Below are 24032 nucleotides of genomic sequence, written 5' to 3' on the forward strand. Positions count from 1 at the left end.
ACCGGAATAAAGCATTCAACATCACTTTGTTATTATTTAAACATATTTTACATATTGTATATTAATTAATATTTATGAGTGATTTTTCACAATAAGTCTTTTTTTCTGATAAGTTTTCTAAAATGTTTCTTCTTGAATGAAAATGGCAGTGTTATGATTTTCATACCAAGATTGTGAATTGAAAACCTGACATCCACCACACATCTTTGACCTTGTTCCAATGAAAATGGATGCAATGAGCATTAACACTTATTCAATAATTCTCTCCACAATCTCCTCAACAGTGTTTCCATCACAAGCAGCAAACGTATTAAAGTCAAACCAAGATTTCAGAGCATCCTGCCATGGAGTGGCCAACATCTCATAATCACAATTTCATAACCTTTTTTCATTTACTACTGTACAGCACAAGCCATTCTTTTCTCCATGGAGAGACATTCAGAATGATGTTCTTCTTTTTTAGCACTTGAATTAAAAATGGGGAACAGAGAAACACCCCCCCCCCCTCCAACTTTCACTGAGTTTTCACTGAGTTACTGGTTTGTCAAGGCTAGTGGTCTGATTTCTTTATAGTGGTAACTAAGCATTCAGAAGTGGCAGAAATCCATCCTGATGATAGATTTTAGTTGGAGGCAAGTCAGCATTAATAATGACGCCGTCTCAAACTAAATTAACTCCAGAGAATATCTGAGTAGACTTTTGAATTGTAGAGAATTTCTATGTAGACTAATCCTACATCTGACAGCATACAGGCATACAGTCTAGCAGACAGTCTAGCAGCTCTTTGTGAGTGGCTTTAGATGCACTTTTGCTCAACTTGGTTTGAGGTAATATGATTAACCAGTGATGACAGATTTCAGCAAAACTTCCAGCCCAGCAACATGTCAAAAAAATGCACAAAAGATTTGAAACTAGCCGGCAATAATGTGGGCACTGGAAAAGGAGAGATATTTTTCTTCATTTTCTCATTGTTTGTGTGGGAAATCTACCAAGATTATACATGCCATAATCCCCTTTCCTTTTCCTTTGCAAACCTTTGCAATCGTCTCAACAGTAGATCCTGAAATGTACTTAGTCACATTTGACTACGACAGAATGTCGTTGCATCTCCTACTGATGCACCTGATTATATCACTTTAACCAAATTAAATGTGCATTCCTGTTATGTAGATTTTATAGAAGACGGATTGCTTGTTAAAGCTTTATTAAGGACTTGCTACTCATTTATGGCTATAAGAAAAATCATGGACTCATTGGCTATACACTTGCTTCAGGTGTAAAGAGTAATTTTAGACTGGCTATGAAATGTGTATTTTCTATAAACAAGTATGTCGCTGATTAATTTATGTAATGGGGACAAATAAAAAGAAGCTGAAAGGAATTCAATCAGGGATTTAATGATTGTAGGACTGAAGACAAAAAAAAAAGATGTTATTGCTGCACTAACACATTAATAGGATTTCAGATTTATCATATGCATAAGCTTTTAACTATTTCATAGACCAACATGAGGATATGCTTTCAATGGAAACTACAATGCACTTCTGTAAGTTTCTTCAGATAAGGAGGATGTCTGCTAAAAGCTGTGGAATATAAATGTAACTCACACACGCTACAAGAGATGTAACCGGATATGAATACATTATTTGGATTGCACAGATAATGTGTTCTAAATGGATATGCAACAGAAGACAGAGTAATTGTTGTTTTTAACAGTTTTAATGCAGATATAAAGCTCATGCTACAAACACTGATTAACATGAACATTTATTAACATTTCCATTATATACATTTATACATTACATACATTTATATCATCCTTAGTTTCTTCCTGGTCAGGGTTAAGATGAGATCAGTTAAGGTATTAGTTTGATTTTGGGAAATGAAGCAATACAGTGCAGTTAAAACCCACTATGAACTGGAGTGATAGAGCTGAGGTCACAGTGTCAGAGTCAAAATTCACATATTCTCTGAATCTATTCCTTTTTTTTTCTTTCATGCAACTCTATTGCACTCCATAACACTAATGTCTACACTGAAATATCCAGTTCCATTACAAAGGTGTTAAACATCCAGCAATTACTCTGTGATACTAAGTGATAAAGTAAAAATAAGGCTGTCAAAGATCAACACTTCCCATAAAATTTGTTGTGAATAATTAGTATATCATCTTACAATTAATTACAGACTTAAGTCATGAATAAGTGTCTGGGTACAGTGCACGAAGGAGTTTAAATTTGTAATGTTAATCACGCTGGCATTCAAAAAGGAGTGGCAGAACTTACGACACCTTTCAGGAATAAACATTAGGTACATAAAAATGTCAGTGAAGTTTACATGGGCAGTTAGCTCTTTGCTATATTCCTAAACAGCTCTAAGGTATAGGACAGTGTGTAGAATTTCTGTTATGATTGCTGGACTGGGTGATTATGGAGATGGCACAGACTATAGGGGGAACTCCTAGCTCGACGATTCAGAACATATTCTTTTGGATACAAAAAAGATTTGAATCGCTGCTTGCTATATTAAGGGCAAAATAGTACCACTGATAGTGTCAGTATATTCACTCACTCACTCTCACTCATTTTCTACCGCTTATCCGAAATACCTCGGGTCACGGGGAGCCTGTGCCTATCTCAAGCGTCAACGGGCATCAAGGCAGGATACACCCTGGACGGAGTGCCAACCCATCACAGGGCACACACGCATTCACTCACGCAATCACACACTACGGACAATTTTCCAGAGATGCCAATCAACCGACCATGCATGTCTTTGGACCGGGGGAGGAAACCGGAGTACCCAGAGGAAACCCCAGAGTCACGGGGAGAACATGCAAACTCCACATACACAAGGCAGAGGCAAAAAATCGAACCCCGACCCTGGAGGTGTGAGGGGAACGTGCTAACCACTAAGCCACCATGCCCCCCACTGTCAGTATATATATATATATATATATATATATATATATATATATATATATATATATATATATATATATATATATATATGGCATTTTACAGTATATATATACACGTGTGTGTGTGTGTGTGTGTGTGTGTGTGTGTGTGTGTGTGTGTGTGTGTGTGTGTGTGTGTGTGTGTGTGTGGTGCAAAATGTTGGCACACCATAACATGAGATTTCCTCTTCTAGTCCAAAGACATGCATTGTATGCTGATTGTCATCTCTAATATGTCATAATGTGTGTATGTGTGTGTGGCACTCCATCCAGGGTGTTCCCTGCCCTGTGCCCACAGTTTCCTGTTATAGACTTTCCCCATGACACTGTGTAGGATAAACGGTTCAAAATATGGTCGAATGGAAAGGCAGACATTGCCTTGGTTTGTCAAGTTTTAAATCTGGCTGCTAGCTCACATCTGCTTGCATGAAAGTGCAAACCTCCCACTCACACAAAGTTTCTTGCTCTGTCTCGAGGGATCCAAGTCCCTTAAAAAATCTCTAAACACATGAAAATATCTAGAAATATAAACACAAATAATACCCCCAATCAAAAAAAAAAAAAAAAAGAAGAATGCCTGCTTATATGTAGTTGTATAGTATATATTGGAAGTTATGTAAGTCTTCATGCTCATTTGCATGCAATTTTGCTTGCTGAATATTTTTATTATTCGTTATTTCTTTTATTATTCCTTATGTTTACTTTCTGCTCTATGTTTATGTTCTGTAAAGCTGCTTTGAGACAATGTCTATTGTAAAAAGCGCTATACAAATAAACTTGAATTGAATTGAATTGAACAGTCTACACAGATCAGTACTACAGGGTAGAATAGAAAAGACTTAACTGAGAACACACCTCATACATATGTAAATAAATGATAAAACTTGTGATGTAACAATTTTTTAAAGCAGTTCATCGTTATTTTTTTATAAATGATTTAACTATTTTTGTAACAAGAACTATTAACTTTTGAATGTCATTTTAAAGAGAGCTCTGTTAGTAAAGAAAGCAGTCCAAACTTCTGCTATTTGTGAATAAGTGTGTGTGAGTGGGTGTATGAAACCTCCTGCCTACCAGGTGAATATAAAAATTTGGGAAAAGTTTTTTTTTTTTTTTAAATTCATTCAAGAAAAATAAACATTTCCCAATTTTTTATATTCGCCACAAAAGAAACATGGATGTAAAACCCTCAAGAAGAACAAGAAGGAGGAGGAGGAGGAGAAGAAGATTATGATGATGATAAAGGAGGAAAAGAAGAAGGCGGAGAAGAAAAAAAGGAGGAAAAAGAAGAAGAAGATGATGATAAAGGAGGAAAAGAAGAAGAAGAAGAAGACTTTTCTCTGATAAAGAGAATTTTCTATGTGATTTTATTTTCTTCCAGAAATTTTGATCTGAGAGAGAGAGAGAGAGAGAGAGAGAGAGAGAGAGAGAGAGAGAGAGAGAGAGAGAGAGAGAGAGAGAGAGAGAGAGAGAGATTCTTGGTTATAGGGGAGATGTGGGCAGAACGAATATAACTTATGGAACGACTTTCTAATTCGTGACGCCTCGCGCGTATTTGAGACCAAACGATGAAATCTCAAAAACGCCAACCGATATCGTTAGGATTCCTCACGAGCGGATCGATCACGCCTCCGGTTGTGTGCATGATGCATATTTGATGCTGGGTGGAAGGAGAGGAGGCGTCATACCGACAATCTCTCTCTCTCTCTCTCTCTCCCTCTCTCTCTCTCTCTGTCTTCGCTACTCCTCCTTCTTCTCGGGATTTATTTTATTTAATTATTTTCTGTTGCGAGATCGGGAGGCACGAATAAGACCGGCGCCGTTCTGTTCAGTGGGATGTAGCACTTGATGCAACCTGCCACAGTGAAGAAGTGCGGACCGCTCGGATTGAAGGGTTCCGTGTCCCACTGAGGTTTAAACCGCGATCCGTTACGCGTCTCTCTTATGTTAGAATTTTCATTATATTTTACAATTTTTCTGAATGATATTTGAATAAATGCGCTTACTGGGATTACGCAGGTGCATCATTAATTCTGCAACCCGTTTCTATGCGTCTGCGTGACAGCAGCGCAGTTCAGGATTCAGCACCGTGTGGAACAACCGCGCGCTTTTGAGCGTTTATTGGATGCGCGCTTGTCCGTTGGTTTCCCCGAACACACCGTGGCGTAACAACACAAAGATACCGAAAGCTGATTTGTAGTCGAGAAGAGTGGAGATCTGGTGGGAGAATAGTGATGTGAACAAGCAACAAGCGACGCGGTGAGATGCTGAGAGGCTGCTGGCGCGCACATTTCGAGTGAGCGACGCCTCCGTTCCTTTGCGCGCAGAAATCCTTACAAATAAAAAGCAAACAGACCTCTGTTCAGATATGGAAATGTCTATGACTTCGACGCGTTTTAACTTTTCTTGTACGAAAGTCGTTTCATAAGTGCGTTTGTGAAGCCCTAAGAACGAAGTTGAGAAGGAGATCATGAGCGGGCGCGAGTCGAACCGTTACTTTTCCTGGAAAATGTTGTGGATGATGAGCGCCCTGACGGACCTGGCGCTGTCCCAGGAAACCTACGCACCGCACTCGATCAGGCTCGAGGGAGACCTGACCCTGGGCGGCCTCTTCCCGGTGCACGCACGCGGCGTCGCCGGTGAGCCGTGCGGAGACATCAAGAAGGAGAACGGCATCCACCGGCTCGAGGCGATGCTCTATGCGCTGGATCAGATCAACAGCGACGAAGAGCTGCTGCCCAACATCACGCTGGGCGCGCGCGTTTTGGACACGTGCTCGCGCGACACCTACGCGCTTGAGCAGTCGCTGACGTTTGTGCAGGCCCTCGTACAGAAGGACACGTCGGACGTCCGGTGCACGAACGGCGAACCGCCGGTATTCGTCAAACCCGAGAAAGTGGTCGGGGTCATCGGAGCTTCGGCGAGCTCTGTGTCTATCATGGTGGCCAACATACTGCGCCTTTTCCAGGTAAAAGTGTATGAGGTCGCTATGCACGTGACTTCAAATGTTAAGTGCCATTAAATAAATATTTTAGCAAAGTCGAATCACATCTACAACCTGCTACACATACATACACATGCATTGTGTAAGTCATGCTCAACACCTGTGGTCCTGTATTATGGCAGCACTGCTTCTCTCTCTCTCTCTCTCTCTCTCTCTCTCTCTCTCTCTCTCTCTCTCTCTCTCTCACACACACACACACACACACACACACACACACACACACACACACACACACACACACACACACACACATCAGTACAACGATTATATATGCATTGCGTAATTGTAATACCCATGGCACTCAGCGCTTGAGAAGTGACACGTGGCATTCATTTCCAGTCGTGTTCCTACCGTGACGTGACCGAGCTGACCCATGCTAAAGGATCTATTTTTATTCATTATCATTTTTCCGAGAGCACCTTGTATTACTGAAAGAACAGCTAGGATTCATTAACACTCCATCTGATTTTCATAGAAATGGCATGGATTTCATGCAGCAATTTCTTTATTTTATTTTTTCTCAAAGAACATACTGTATTTCATTTTCCTGAAAAAATATAGCACCACAGTGTAGGAGTTCTCCAACTTGTTGCAGCCAGAAGCCCTTCCTCCTTCCATGAACCATGGGAACTCCTTATATGAACCCTCCACCTCCTCGATTTATCTTATGAACTATCTACTACAATAATAGGCTGAATATTTATTTGAGATTTTGTTTTACTGAATCTTGCATATTAAGCAAGGTGATATTATATATTGTCATAATTTTTTTTATTTCTTAAAGATCGAATGAACTCACATCATTCAAACCAACACGATTTGCTAATTATTATTTACATAAATGACATAATTTAAATTCAGTGATGCCTGCCCTTAAACACATACTGTGCAACATACGGTGCATTTTTCAGGGAATTTTCCAGCGTGTAGCTTTTTATAATATCTTCCAATGCTCTGCAATATGTTAGTGCTGGTTATAGGATACACAATACACATAATAAATAATCCATTTTTGTGATTTTATGGAGTACCATTTCTTATTTGCTTATTTGCAGCTTATTTTTTTATATATATCTTAAAAAGTAGAGGCAGCTAAAGATTATGTGTGAGCCAGTGTATGCTAAAATGCATGCTGACATTTAGCATCAGCAATAATTGTAGCCTGTTGCTTTTTCTACAGTCTTTGCTCAGTCACATGGCACAAATAAAATGGCAACTCCCCTATGTAGTTTGCCATAATGATGTGAGTGGATTATCCAGCTTTATCCTTGCCCTACACTGGAAATAAATAAAGCTAATGATGTCCCACTGGTCCAGTCAGATACTGCGATGCCATATTGTTCATCACTTTTGGAATACTTCAAGCTACTTTCAGATTGTCTTTTGTCCTTTAGCACTAATTGTTCTTTCCCAAAGTTTCTTGCTAATCCATTCGGATGAATGTACTAAAAGTACACTTACTGTACTTTCTTATTTTAAGGAATCTGCACATGATTCTTCGCTACAGAAAGGATGGCATTGTATCATGCAGCATGTTACGAAATAGCGTGTTATGATATATAGATTTTAATGTTTCTAATATGTGACTTAATATGTTATGATCTTTGTGACTGTCCCAGGTCTGTAACTTTCTTTGAACTCCTGGCTGAGGTTCTTAGATATGTTTGTGGTTTCTGCTCCTGAATATTTTATTAATCTTGGGTTGCAGGTCTCCTCAGAATAAGTGGCCTAAATGCACTTTGGCAGATTTTCTACTTGGCCAAGCATAGATTGCTGTTCAGATATTTTACAGGTTAAAGTGTGACAGGCTAAACACAAGCATTTTTGGGCATTTTGCAAGTATTAGTTAGAGATTCTGTTGTTGAGGAAATAAGGTGCCTACTGAAGTATATGATTGATGTGGGAGATTTACTATTTAACCTGTGAAGCTGTACTTATTGAGTTACTTTTGTAATTTATAATTAACCAGTCAACTTTTCAGTCAATAGACATCCCTAAAAGTGACAAAGATTTAGTAGTTGGTTTATCCTGTCTGTATCATAAGTGATGATGTGACATGCAGCTAATTATGGTGAACCATTCTCAGAATTTGTTCTCCGCATTTAACCCATCCAAAGTGCACACACACAGCAGTGAACACACACACACCATGAACACACACCTGGAGCAGTGGGCAGCCATTTATGCTGTGGCGCCCGGGGAGCAGTTGGGGGGGTTCGGTGCCTGTCTCAAGGACACCTCAGTGGTGGCCAGCCCAAGACTCGAACCCACAACCTTACGGTTTGGAGTCAGACTCTCTAACCATTAGGCCACGACTTCCCAAATGCTTGTATTGTGGGAAAACTGGCCATGTGAGATTCAGTCAATTCTGTTTTTTGGGAATCAGGCAATCAGCATGGAAATCTATGAGAAATCCAGCAAAATATAGTAACCCAAGCTTTGGATGGAACTGTGGGAACAGTGAAACAGCAATGCTAAACACTACACCAATCTGCTAATCAAGTGCAAAGTATAGACTGAAATTTAAGCATAGCAAACCTGTATATAGGCTTAGCTTGTTTTGCCAACTGTTTAACTCTTGCCAAATATACTTTGTTAATATACTTTGACTTTAATTGAATTTTAATTAAAGTATAATTAATTTTTTTTTTGTTTTCCTTTAGCAGAAGCTGTTAGCTAAATACATAAACTGCTAACACACTATAGCACACTTACCTATACAGGACGTATAAAGGCTATGGTATAAAATTCAGGAAAAATATTTTTCTTATCTGGATAAAAAAAATAAAGTAGAAAATAACACTTTGCGAACAGGGAAAGACATTGACAGGCTAAATTGCAGCCGTTGACATATCATCAGGGCTACATATTGTTTATTGTCTAGAAATGTGGTTGAATCATAGTAAAGTGCCACTTATCTGTTTTTCCCCCCATCACATGCCTTGAACTGAACGTTTTATGCTAGTGCTATGTTCATATTTTGACTTAATATCTCATTATTTCATTTATTAACACAATCATAATATTTCCAATTCAAGACTGCATATCAATTAACTTCATTTTGATTTATTTTGACTTGGAATGATTCTCTCATTCATTTTTTGATCAACAGGAACTATACAATAGTAGCGTATAATTCCAAAATGTTTATAAACTAATTCATCTGGGAAATGGCTTAAATCCTTTCAATCGAACTATCTTTAGAAGCAGATAGGGCAGGTGGGAAAGGGTTAATTCTTTGCTGCTGAAGATTTATTTCACAAGTAAAAAGGTCATCCCTTGGCGTCTTGTACATTTCTGCCATTTCTGTGATAAGCTGGAAAGAGATTCGCTAAATCCAAAAGGGCTTCTTTGTTTCCCGATTCAGAACACTGGGCATCTCTATAGTGTCACCAATTGTTTCAAGAACAAGCATTTGTTATTGCGTGTAGCTACATTTAATTGTGCTGCTACACAGACATGATTTTATGCTTAACATGAATGAATTGCTCTACAATAATGAGGATAATGACAACACATAATCTTCACCAGATGTGGTGAAATATTGATTTACCATTTGTAATGTGCTGGATATGTGCTTTATGAGGCATGTGAGGTATCAGAATGGATGTGGATATTATCGGCTCAGCTAATAAACTACCTCGCAAGAAACAGACAAAATGATGACCAAAGGCATTGATCCAATACAATTTCAAGACAGATCACATATCTGACTACTGCTCATTATAATCATTGTTGATTAGTTCTAGTGCTTCAGATGCCATTTACTCAAAATGATAAACTAGAGCTCTGTCATTCTTTCTGTCATTCAGAGAAGCTACATCCCACCATCCATTAAACAGTCAAGAAATAGGTTGTTTATGAGCATCTGGGTTGATATTTTTAGCTTGGTGTCTTTGCTTGGACAGCTTCCTGTGTGGTGTGTGGCTGTTTTAGTGGTTTTAAAGAGAGAGCGAAAATCATTTTGCCTCCATTTCTGAGAACATAACCCACATTTCGGTTTCACCTCTAGAACTTTGTTCAGGCATGATAAATGGATTTGGAGCTTTGGGACTCGAAGGTTGTATGCATTAAACTCTGAGTAGGAGTACTAATCTAGGGTTGGTTTTGCTTGCTTCCTGGGAATTATGATATTGTTGGTGCATTTGTTGATTGAATGCGGGTGATTCTCATTTTTTGGCAATCACAGAGGTGGACAAATTATATAATCATTAGCTAGCCCATAGGACAAGAGAAATGTCTAATGTTCTGCCAAGTCCCTTGTTGTGCTTGTCTATAATTTCAATTAACTAAGGAAAAACACGGGCGCTAATGTAATTGAACTCAAAGAGCTAACTAGTTGCATTAACACAGACTGTGGGAAATAAGTGTCTGCTTGAATCTGAGGGAAAACCTCACGTAGTCCAAGTTTTAGCTATGGCGTTTTCTCTTCACAGTAAATAAACTCATTGTTTATATCAAATTACTTCCTTTATTTTGCCTTGATAAAGTGTCCGGTCATGTGATATCATCACATCATTTATTCATTCATTCATTTTCTACCGCTTATCCTAACGTCACAGGTCACGGGGAGCCTGTGCATTTCTCAGGCGTCATCGGGCATCGAGGCAGGATACACCCTGGACGGAGTGCCAACCAAATCACAGGGCACACACACACACTCTCATTCACTCACACACACACACACACACTACAGGCAGTTTTCCAGAAATGCCAATCAACCTTCATCACATCATGACCTCTTCAATTCACATCCGTCTTACACGAGTACACATATCCTAGACACTAATGTAGCACTAATAGCTAATGTATTCAAAGGTAGGAGTTTAAGAGAAAAAAATCTTGTGCTTGCAATTCAAACAGTTCTATTAGTTTTATACACAAAAAAGTGACTCATTTAAATGCCTTGTAAAAATAGTTCCTCCCAACTAGTGTACAATGTCATATTCTCTTCTCAGTTTGCACGATGTGGAACAGGTCACATGCACTAGAGCATCAAGAGAAATAATATTAAACAACTGGACTGTAAATTCTGTAAACATATTAAACTGTAGAATGTCAGACTTAATAGTTAACAATAAAATACAATCCTTTTAAATTGTGTACATGAGTGTAAATAGTTTTGAACAACCAAATAATCATTAAACTCCGTCCAGGGTGTATCCTGCCTTGATGCCTGATGACGCCTGAGACAGGCTCCCCGTGACCCAAGAAGTTCGGATATGCGGTAGAAAATGAATGAATGAATGAATAATCATTAAGCATTGTATTTACCACTATCGAAGCAAAGCCAAAGCAAAACCCAAACCCAATTAAATCCTAGTGCTTTAATAGGGTGAATGACTGTATGCTAATATACAGAGCAGTGGAGGAGCAGGGTTTGACCCCGCATCAATCCTGAGCTTGGATTAATCTCTGGCTAAGGTTTCACCTTATGTTCTCCTGATGTAGCGTTGGTCGAGGTTCTTCGATTTCCTCCCACCTTTCAAAAAAAAGTCAGGTGGTACATACAGTAGGTACAGTATATTCAAGTAAATGTAAAGTAAATACTTTCATTACAGGAGTTGTTTGCCAAACATTTTAGAATTACAGTGGCTATTTTATAATATATATCGAGTATATTAGAAATCAGCAGAATATTACTTCACTATAGATAGATTTTTGTTATTACTTTGCCAGGGGAAAACACCAGCGTCAAATGAATTTGTCGTGGCAAGTCCGTTAGTTTGTATTCTGGATTCGATTCTTTTATATTTGGTATAGCAGGATTAAATAAGCTTTATTAGCTACCTGCAATTCATTCAAAAAAGCTTCTCAGTGACATTTCAGATAAGCACCAGCTGGACGAATCTCAGACCATGTCCTGTCCAAACAGACTCTCTTTTCTATCGATTTCATACAAAAAAAGCATCAATACCTTGCCACCAGTGTGGAGGTCAGACAGACCTATAATGAACAGAACCTTGTGTTCTCATGATTCCCTCATAGTTTGTCAGCGACTATCGATTTCTGATACACTTCACATATCTTTGCAGGCCTTAACAAACCACTTGCTAAAGCCCTGGTAAGTACTGTATATGCTAGCTACCATTCGCTGTCAGGTCACTGAGGCAGAACTGACAGAACTGACAGCCACAGCGTATAAACTTAAAAAATACAAAAAAATGTTACATCACTCTGTTAATCCAACACCTGTGCTGTTGTTTTTAGGATTTGGCCTGCTAGCAAGTTCTCAGGTCTGATTAAATGCTCATCCACTGTGAATCACACATGCAAAATAGTAGACTTTTGCTGAAATGTTTGATGCTAAAAAAAAAGAAAAAAAAAATATATGCAAATATTTTTGGACATAAAATGATTACAAAAGCTTTGCAAAATCCTGGAGGCACTGGTACAGGGAATAGTTTGTCTCACATTATTCTTATTATGCCATGAATTTGTCTTCATGTTTCAGTGTCCATCTATTGCAAGATATTAGATTTTAGCTTCAAATTAAAATCTCTTCTAACCACGATACACATGACAACTCTGACTGATTGCTGAGAGAAAAAAAATCTTTCAATAAGACTCATGCAAGCAAACATATGTGACAAGCTCACTACATTTATCATGGTATAGTTAAATGGTCCTACAGGCATAACAGTGTGACTTTTGCATACTGTACCATTCAATCCTCCATTTGAGGACTACTGAACTTATCTCCTCAAGAGTAAGATTACGTATCTCCTCAAGAGTAAGATTTTACGCCTCAAAAACCAGGCTATGAAATACAACACGATACAGAGGCTCCGTACAGTACATACGTACGTGCTTGTCAGAGCCTTAAGATCTGCTGGGATTTCCATGTGTAGAATTTTATTCAGAGTTTATTGTATTCAGAGCGTTGCAAATATCAAAACATATCCAGTGAGCAAGTGGTCTGCGGGCAGAAAAGCCTTGTTGACAGGAAATCGATAGTAACAAAAATACCAACTCTTTACAATCGTGGCAAGCAGAAAAGCATCTCAGGTTACACAACACCTCACACAAATGAGGTAACTGAAATACAAAAACTATAAAAAAAATCAATCAGGTTTGTAAATCAAATACCTCTAAACAGATTATGTACATACACTTGCTTTAACTCTTTTTTGGGGGGGTGGGGGGCAGAGGTGGTTGTTATATACATTTTGGGCTCATGGACCTAATGAGTGGTGGCCAAACATGCTGATCTTTAAGAAAACCTCTTGGCATGTCCCTGTGATAAGTGTCCACCTAGGGCTTTGTTTATTGGCCTGTTGCTGATGAAGAGCTTGCTCTCCCTCGGGTCAGTCCTGTCCTGATAACCTCTTCTTTATCTCAGCTGCAACTCTGAAATGTTTTTGTTGCTAGGAATCCCACCCTCATTTATCAATGGTGGCTGAATGTGTAGCACTAGCATGACCAAAAAAAAAGCCACATTGCCAGTCTGTTGATTGAATTGATTCACTTTAGAATTAATGGTAACAAAAAACTCTGGCATTAATATCTTGATTATTCGATAGCATCGAATTGATTTACGGCAACATGTTTTTCAGTACGGTTGTATTTACTACACCATATAACTGTACGATAACTGTTTAAGTCTGATAAGTAGTTCGTCTGATTTCGAACTATAACGTTTATTTTTCTTTTACTATGTAATATGAAAATCTTACACCTTTCATCAAATTTGGAAGTGTGAGAAAGTTGTTTGTTCACACAAACAGAAACATCAGACAAATCTCAAATGTGTCTCTGCTGGATATTTTGGATCAGGGGTGTCAGCGGTGCTTACCTGAAAATCTGCTCAAAAATCAGGTCAACTTTCATCTAGATAAAGAAAAGGGAAAGTAAAGGTAGAGTAAAATCCAGTTTTCTTTCTCTTTCAGTAAGTTGACTTTTACACAAGCTGTATTTTATTCACGCTTTTTAATCACAGTCTGATGGCTGCTTTAGCTGAAAAAGCAGAAAAGCTATTCGGGTATCATCCTTACCCGAATAGCTTTAAAAGAGCCAAAAATCATAAAATGCTATGTTTAAACTGTAGATGTTGGCAGCTTGGTTGGGTATATAAATAACGCAGCAATGAAATTTAATGATACATTTGATTTTTTTGAAACTTTAAATCGTTACAGAAAACAAAGGGAAGCGAAATGAAATATAGAGAACGAGTTTGGTAGAAGGGTCTCTGGTGGTTTATGGATTAGCACATTTTCCACACATCTCCAGGGTTGGGGATATGATTCCTATCTTCGCCATGCATGCACAGAGTTAGTATGTTCTCTCTATGCTACGGTGGAGTTTGCATGTTCTCCCCATGCTTCAGCAAACATGCACAGTGGGCTGATTTTTATCTACTAGATTGTCTGTAGGATGGGAATATGTGTGTGTGTGTGTGTGTGTGTGTGTGTGTGTGTGTGTGTGTGTGTGTGTGTGTGTGTGTGTGTGTGTGTGTTTGTTTAATGGGCCCTGAGATGGGTAGGCACCCTGTGACCTTGTTGTAGGATAAGCATTACGGATGCATGGTTTGAGCCTGTTGGATGGCTTGCAAGATGGAGGCACTACAAATTCACTATTGCATTCAGAACTTTACCAATTTCTTGTAAATAAGGATACTCTATAGAAATCTACACATGCCTCCTGGTGGTCCAGCAGCAGGCTCTCACACTCTCATTGCTGCCTGGGTTCGATTCCCGATCAGTGAGCTAGTCCAAGGAGCTAACTTTCAGTGCTGGTCCCAAGTCGAGGTAAAGTCGAAGAGGAAGAGCACCTGAAGGTAAAGTCGAAGTAAAGTCGAAGTGGAAGCACTCGAAAGACCAATAACAACTATAGAACTCATACACAGTCTAATACACATCATATTAGATGTAACAGCCCCATTCTAAAAAATCTCAATAGAACTGACTTGGTGTTTATGCTGTTATGCTGCATTTCTACACTATGGTAAATACTCAGTAAAACCTCTAGACATGACAGTGTCTACTTGATACTGTAATTTAGTTTCATGCTTATCCTCTCAGCCATGATGTAAATGTCATTAGAACATTAGGATGTTCAGAGTTAGGACATTTTGCTAATTCGATGAGCACATTGCCATACGGTGCATATCGTTATGATGCTGACAGGTTTGACTAATTCCTCTTTAGATTTTTTTTCTCCAGGAAGATCTTTTCCATCATTCAAATTAATAGTCCATAAAAATAAAAAAAGTGCGATACCAGAAGATTCTCTAAATTTTCTTTCATGATGTTCCAAATAATTAATAATAATAATGTTAACGCAAGGCTTATTTTTCTCCGTATACACTCTAAACGTTTCTTTACCCAGAGTCTGGGGCGATTCCAACATATCCAAAGCTGACATATTCTTAATTAATGTTTAATCCAAGCCCGTGTTTTGCGAATTGCTATATTTAAACTTCAGAATTAGCACAGATGACTATTTGTGCCCTAGTTCTTTACACATATCTTAATCCAGTGCGAATTCTTCTCTATGTTATTCTTTAGAGAAGCCTCATTTTGTTTAGCATTACGGACGTACTGTAGATAGCAGTAATTAATGAAATAATTCCAATCAATATGTGCTTCAGCTTCTGCCAGAGCCCTTTTTTCGCCCCGCTGACATTTATCATGTTAAGTGCAACCAATTAATTTGCACTGCCATTAATTTCAACACAAGAAGGTCTAATTTGCCGGAATGATCCATCAGACACAAAATTGTGCAGAGTATAACAGATTATACTTCACACACTTGAGCGCTGTTTATTATGTAGTGTGAAACCTGCTATATTTCATATTGGGTGCAGCCTTGACAGTTTTATTCTAATATCTAGCATGTGCATTATAGCTTATCACAAGCTTGCTACAATACAATACAATACGCTAAAGTAATAAAATGCAAATATTATTAGGTGCATTATTAAGTTTATATTATATTGCACTTAATTGTGTTTCAGATTTTATAAATATATTAGATTTCATTTTTATTTTATTGTAGATTTTATATAGTTTCTGAATGAACTTTTATAGAATATATTTGAAATGTTTTTCTTTCTTTCTTTCTTTCTTTCTTTCTTTCTTTCTTTCTTTCTTTCTTTCTTTCTTTCTTTCTTTCTTTCTTTCTTTCCCAAAAAATATATATTTCAATTATTATTTTTTTTACCAAAAAATATATTTCTGCCTCGATGCCCGATAACGCCTGAGATAGGCACAGGCTCCCCGTGACCCGAGAAGTTCGGATAAGCGGTAGAAAATGGATGGATGGAAATATATTCCCTTTCTTTCTGTGTTTCTTTCTTTCTTTCTTTCTTTCTTTCTTTTAACCAAAAAAATATATTTTGATTTAATTTTTTTACCAAAAAATATATTCCCTTTCTTTCTCGTTAGATTATTATTTTAAATACAACTACGTCTCCATTTTTTTTGCCTAAGCACAGCTTGGTGAAAGATGGAGGTAATGTTGATACAGCCACACCTCCACTCCCGGGAACAGTGCTATTAATATTGTTTGTTTTTGTTGCACCCATTTCGTCACAGATGGTAAAAAAGGAAACAAAAAGTAGGACACATGCAGCTCACCGACCAGAGTAACATCTCTTACATCAGCCCAGGTGTGTGAAGCCAGTGTACCTAAGTCTCCTAAAAGAGCTGCACACTGACAGCCGCCTGAGGCTGAGACAATTTTGCTGTCCTCTTGAAATAAATGAAAGAACGGATTAAGGTCATTGGGTCCTTCATCTTTATTATTATTACTTTTTTTGTGGGTGAACATTACATAATTCTGATGATTCCACAGTAAAACTTTATTTTATAGAATAGTGCAGGTTTTTTTTATTAGCTTTAGTTTGAATACTAAGCAGAGATGCTTCATTTCTGTTACTATCTTTGGAACGTTGTAATGGTGAAAAGCCCAGCAGACAAACTGGTGAACACGGTGATCCATTGAGGACGGACTTAAGACTCTTAAGGTCGGGTTTTACTCAATCCTCTAAAATAACTCTGTTTTTAGTTTTCTATTTCCAGCTGATCCCAGCATGTAGCATGTCAGAGATAAAGGTTCTGAGCTAACTGATGGAGTGAAGCGAGTCAGATCAGATCTGTCATAAGAGCTCTCACTCTTTTGATCAAGATGTTAAGGAGGTGGTTGGAGTAAGGTGAGGAGCTAACAAGTCAAGAAAGTCAGGAAGCAAAGATTAAGACACAAAAAATATAGGAGAGAGAGAGAGAGAGAGAGAGAGAGAGAGAGAGAGAGAGAGAGTGTGCTGTAGAGCTTGTACATGCTTTATTGAGTAATTTATTTATTTGTTATTATTTATGTTTTTTTTATTATTATTTTATTCAGTAATATTTTGGTATGTTTTTTAGGCTGATTCCTATAGAATTAACCAAATACATAATTTAATTTCTGTTAATTAATTTTTAGTATTTTGTTAGTATTTTTTTAAGTAACAATTAATTTTATTTTGTAATATTTTTGTTCTACTATGTATTTTATTTTATTTAAAAACAAAAAACAAAAACAAAAAAAAACCCACCACACAGACTGAGTTTTTCTGAGTTCAAATTTACATTAAAAATCAGAATAGATCCTAACTGATTTAATCATTTCTGTTTAAATCCCTGGAATAAAATCAAACACCGCACCATCACCCAAGCTCAAAACTGTACAGTTATGCTATATATGATTTAATCACTTTAATTTAATACTGTAATCATTCCTTCTTGTCACCAGCAACATCCTTTTTAATTGGGTCACATTAAGTGAATTTATAACACGCATTTATTTATACATAAATATATATTTTTTTATTTTACTTTGAAAGGAAACTGTAAACTGTAAATTATGTGTAATTTTTTTTTTTACTGGTTCTTGTTTTGTAACGTACGGTTCTTTTAGGATTTCTTCTTTCTAAAATGCATTCCTTGGACGTAACAGTACATAGTGAACAGAGAAAATGTTAGTAGTAGAGTAGTGTTAGTTGGGAAGCAGCTCTAAATCCGTAATGAGCAAACCAGTGGCAAGTAAAAAAAAGTCCTTGAAATAACGTCAGGACAAAACCATGTCTCAGAATAGAACCCATGGTCTTCTGGAAAACAATGGATATTGAAATAAGGCATAAACAACAGCTCATCTTAGGCTTTCTAAACACTGATACAGTTTGGTTTTGATTGACAGAATGATGAGTGTGAATGGCCAATCACACTGCTATGGTGGTACAAGCCCCCAATCTCACTCCAATATTTATCCTCCACCTCGTTTTTCATTCAGTTCATCACTCCCTCATTTGCTTATTCATTAATATTCCCTTCTTCTTATATTTATGATCTAATTTTCTTTCTTTTCTAACTCGTGTTCTTCCTCCCTCCCTTTCTCTCCTCCTCACTCATATATTTAAATACTCCCTTCCTCTCCTACTCCCTTCCTCATTCACTCACACTACCCATGCTCTCACTGTTCATTAGGCCTGTAATGTATGCTTTATTGGGTTTGCCAAAGGACATTTAAGCCAAGCCCAAGATCTCTAAAGCACCATCACAACCTTTAGAAAGAAAACTAGTCTTGCATTCTTCACTTGAAGGTCTGGGTCACATCTCACATCTTGTATATTTCTCCCCTTTATTAGTGCAGAGTATATTTCTAAATTAGATCATTCTTCTCATATGTTGCAAGGTTCACATAACAAAGTGTAATATTATAACGTAGTATGCGGTGGTGGAATAATAATAACAGCAATCTTGTAATTTATATGTTATTATCGCAGTACTAATAGCAATTATGTGATTTTAACCCATCAGTAGAGTTATGTACCTTGAAACGCTTGAGTCAAAGGTGTTATTATCCACAATTTCAGAGAGCAGCTATAAAAAAAAGTGTACTTTAAAGGATTTGTTATAAGGCAGTGGATAAGTAAAAGCATATTATTGCTCTAATATTCTATTTTGGCTGCTACCTGAAGTAATTCATGGCTTATACAATATAAGGCAGATTATGGACTGTTCCAAAGCTAGCATCTATTACTAAATAAGCTGGTGCTACTCCGCACAATTTTCTGCCCAAATCTTCAGACAAAAAAAAAAAAAAATCACTAAATAATTCTCTGTGAGCTGAGATCATTGGTCGTAGCACAAGACCACTGGCTGCAGATTTACTGCCATTGAGACCAAATACAGCTGATAAAAAAAGGTCTCGCAGTGTCAAACATTTTTAATCAAAAGTTGTAACTGTTCCTATGATGCTCATAAAAATCATAAATTTACGAAAAGCTACCAAAACTTGCAGGATGGCTAGAAATACAGTAGCAGCAAATGCAAAACGTATACTAAACATAGGGCCCTGACCTCAACCCCACAATCACCTTTGGACTGAACTGGAACATTGAACTGGAACATTGACTATGTGCCAGTGATCTCACTAAAGCTCTTGTAGCTGAATGAACATAAATCCCTACAGACATGCGCTAATATTCTAGTGTAAAGCATTCCCAGAAGAGTGGAGCTTATAATAACAGCAAAACAAGCTCATATGAGTGTGATCGTCAGGTGTCAATAAACTTTTGGTTAAATAGCGTACATTGTAAAGACACATTTCTTATCAAACATATTAATTTTGTTGGTAGTAGGGTAGTGTGTTGTCAGTGGAGTAATACAGTACTCATTGTACTGTACATACTCATAATACTTACAGGTCATTTTGACATATGAGAAGAATTTATACTAGTTCAATTTCCTTTACAAGCCCAAATTACACTAACTGATAACATAAAACAGCTATTTTCTTTCATCGCAAGTGGTTATGCTTCGCTAGGTAACAAAACATGGTGAACAACTTGCTAATTAGCATTACATAATGTAGCTAGTTGGTATTTTGTTTATTTACTTATTTATTTATTTTTTTAATTCTCAATGCTGGGACATCAGCGAACAAGTACTTGTTAAGGTTACATCGTAGAAGGTACCCTTGCAGAACCAAGTCTTGGTATGTAGTTCACCATCAAATTATTGATTGCTAGCATAGTAGGAGAAACAATGAAGACATTCAAAACATGCTATAATGCATGTGTTAGCCATTTTACATGTTATTATAATCACTGGTAAAAATACACAACACTTTCATTCTGATTCATTCATTTTCAGGCATGAATTTGGCTGAAATGTTAGGTAGTCTGTAATTAAGTTGTATATTTTAACCAGAAGCTAATTAGTTTAACTCTGTCAAAGCTAAAGCTCTGCTTATAAACACATGGGTAATTCATTCATGAAGGCAATCGTGAGTAGCGGGTCATGCTCGGCTGGGTTTAAGTGTCATAATGAGGATGAAGTGATAGGCCAAGTGTTTGTAGGTAGCAAAGCTAAAACGGCTTTCCAGTGGAGCGATCCAGTGGTGAAACATGACTAAGTGAGATTCAATAATAGACTAAGATGGGATTGGCAGGAGCAGGGTTTGTAATAGCAACTGGCTAAATTAGACTGAAGAGTGTAATTAGACTAAGGATGTTCATTGACCGAGAAAAAGAAAAGAAAGAGCACAAATTGGGTCTGGGTGTAAGCCCAAATTAGTTTTCGCAAAGTAGAAAATGGTTGTTTTGTTTTTTTCTTAGATTATGGCACACTGTATGCTCAAAAGTATGTGCACACCTGACTTTCATATGTGAGTCTGAATCAAACTTTTGCCACAAAGTTGGACACATATAATAGTCTAGAACCGGGGTTCTCAAAGTCCTTATTCAAATGTCTAAATCTATATTTTTATCAATGCCAAAGGTCCAGAACAAGTGTTTATTACAAAACTAACTAATTAGTTTTAATAAACACACATAACATGCATAACAAATCAACACAATTTTTTTTGGAAAAAAATAAAGTGCCTTTTGTATTCAAAATACATTAGTGGCAAAACGATTAATTAAAGTTGTATCATTTTTTTTTAAGAACAAAACACAACAAGAAGAAGCTCAAAAGTAACATAATGCAAATGACAGAGCAGTCTGTTATCTCTACCAAACACTCCTTGACTTTCTCTGCATCAGAGATGGGCTTCTTGTTTTTTGCTTAGTACCCAGGCCACTCAGAAAGATGCTTCTGTAGCTCTCTCTTGCTCTGTCAGAGCTCTCACAAACAAATTATATGTTGATTCATACGAAGACTTTAGCTGTCATAGTTTTTCTGTCCTTTCCTTTGTATTTTGTGGATATTGCCGTTCAAAATGTCTGTGTTTTGTTTCATAGTAGCGTTTGACATTTCCACTCTTCACTACTCCAACTGTCTTGTCACAAATCAAACAGAACGGCTTCGTGCTGGATTGGGGCGAAATAAATGAATACCTTTCTGTATTCTGTATTCTGAATCTTTGAACGCTCAAATCCGTTTATGTCAAACGCCATGACACCGATGTCATAGTGGAGAACATTTAATATCTTGCCTTTGCTTTCATTTCAGCCCATCTCCAAACAGACATAAAAAAAAATAAGCAAATGATTTACAAGTTTAACATGTGTTAATCAAAGTAGGAAATACACACTTTTAAACCCATACACCCCAGACCTCCTCGTTCAACATCGACACCTGAAGCTGATTGGTCACAAATCCTCATAGCTTTAATCACAATCGTTTCCTAAAAAATGGAGCTTATTATGTCATTAAAAAAGGACTAAATCTGGATGTTCAGGGACCTCATATGATTGTGATTGAACAGGTGTTCATAAACCTTTGGCAATATACACTCTATGTCATACTGTATTTCTTCTAAAATGTACTACATTTGTTAGCAGTTAGTCAATTGTTGTCAGTAGAAAGACATTGTATAAATGGGTTCAGGGTTTTTATCCATAACCTTTCATATACTAATTGTTTTTGGAATCCACCCCAGTTTAATTTGGACGACAGTACTGTAAGGTTAAAACCTTTACAAATACCTATTGCAAGACTGCTGCTGCCTATCGTACTGTACTGTATGTGTCTTTAAGTCTGGGTAAGAGTTTTCCTTACATTATTACCATTATATCATCTATGAGACTTAATGTATAATGTACTGCATTAGCTGACCTTAATAGTTTTGTTGTCAAGCTATTGATAGATATTACCTTTTAGCCTCCCGTCTAATATCTCTGGTTGTTAGGAAGAGGATAATCTGTAGTATGTGATGCGTTCCTACATGCAAAATGTGTACAGGACAAAAAAACAGAAAAATGTTAAAAGCTATATTAACATATTGTTATTTGTACAAGCTGTCGCTGTACAATATGTTGCAGTCACATTTGTATGCTGTTTACGGTCTAAAATGACAATTTGTTATATTAGAAAGTCACAAAAATTCCAGTTATACATAATATATTCTAGTCACTGCTTCATGCAATGCAATAAATTTAGCAAATATCATATACATGTAACATTTACAGGTCTATTACAAAACAGACACTTATAATAAATAATCTGGAGTAGTTTAGAGAGCTACTAGCTGATATTTGTCACTTTTTAAAAAATCAGCTATGAGTACGAAAGCACAAAACTGCCCATGTGTCATGTAGCTGCTTTCTACAGTCTGTATCCTGTCTTTGACTCATAGTCATAAGCAGAGGAAACAAGGGAGGGGAGTTTTTATATATTTATCTCTTTCATTTTCATCTCTATTATCTTGAGTTCTGTGAGGCAGCAAAACAGCGTTTTCTTCTTTCCCTTAAGATATCCCAATCTTTCTCCTCATTGCTAGGTACCTCTTTTATTTGTAGGGCATAAAGCAAATGCTTTGTAGTACCAATTAGACTACACCTGGGTTTCAGGGGCAATAACAATAAATTCCCATGAAACCTGATCAGATATATGGAGGGAAGAATTTATAGGGCAATAGCCTACTTCTAAATGTACAAACAAACCCATTACTCTCAGTAGGTACTGTACAGAGACACTAATCCCAAACTTCTTATCACTACACTACTGTACGAGTGTACTGTTATTATTAATATTTGCTTCAGCTCAAGCCATTTTTCAAGGTCTGAATGTGTCCTCGTCATGCAGCATGCTGTTCAGCTTATACTGATACTTTTTTAGAGATATACAGTGGTGTGAAAAAGTGTTGGCCCTTTCCTGATTTTTTTTTTTTTTTGCATGTTTGTCCCATTTTAATGTTTCAGATAATCAAACAAATTTAAATATTAGTCAAAGATAACAAGTAAACACACCATGCAGTTTTTAAATAAAGGTTTTTATTATTAAGGGAAAACATAATCCAAACCCAGATGGCCCTGTGTGAAAAAGTGTATAAAAGAACATAAAGGATCGTCTCAGATTTGCCAGAAAACATCTTGATGATCCACAAGACTTTTGGAAAAATACTTTGTGGACTGACGAGACAAAAGTTTTGTCTCTTTTGGAAGGTGTGTGTCCCATTACATCTGGCGTAAAAGTAACACTGCATTTCAGATAAAGAACAACATACCAACAGTAAAATATGGCTGTTGTAGTGTGATGGTCTGGGGCTGTTTGGCTGCTTCAGGACCTGGAAGACTTGCTGTGATAAATGGAACCATGAATTCTGCTGTCTACCAAAAAATCCTGAAGTATAATGAAGGCCATCTGTTTATGACCTCAAGCTGAAGCGAACTTGGGTTCTGCAGCAGGACAATGATCCAAAACACACCAGCAATTCAACCTCTGAATGGCTGAAGAAAAACAAAATGAAGACTTTGGAGTGAACTGAATCCTACTGAGATGCTGTGGCATGACCTTAAAATGTCGGTTCATGCTCAAAAACCCTCCGATGTGGATAAGTTACAACAATTCTGCAAAGACGAGTCGACCAGAGTGGCCCAACCAGTTATTAGGTTTGGGGCAAACACTTTTTCACATAGGGCCAAGTACAGTAGATTTGGATTTTGTTTTCCCTGCATTTATTAAACTGCATGTTGTGTTTACTTGCAGTAAAGATCTAAAACATTAATGTGTGACATACATGCAAAAAAATAAATAAAAAATCAAATCAGGAGGGGGCCCAACACTTTCACACCACTCTATATATCCTCAGAAACATTTACTTTAATCACATTTGCATCATTTGGCAGACGATTTAATTAGTGGA

General features: G+C 37.2%; 1 protein-coding gene across 1 annotated transcript in view; it reads left to right on the forward strand.

Annotated features, from left to right (window-relative positions):
- Positions 1–4459: 4459 nt before the first annotated feature.
- LOC113656445 (metabotropic glutamate receptor 7) overlaps positions 4460–24032 on the forward strand; it is a 207154-nt gene continuing 187581 nt past the window's right edge. The window contains exon 1 of the mRNA XM_027167722.2: positions 4460–5927. Coding sequence (XP_027023523.1) covers positions 5430–5927 — 498 coding nt within the window. The 5' untranslated portion in view covers positions 4460–5429. The remainder of the gene's footprint in view (positions 5928–24032) is intronic.

Source organism: Tachysurus fulvidraco, chromosome 2, assembly GCF_022655615.1.
Source record: "Tachysurus fulvidraco isolate hzauxx_2018 chromosome 2, HZAU_PFXX_2.0, whole genome shotgun sequence".
NCBI lineage: Eukaryota > Metazoa > Chordata > Actinopteri > Siluriformes > Bagridae > Tachysurus > Tachysurus fulvidraco.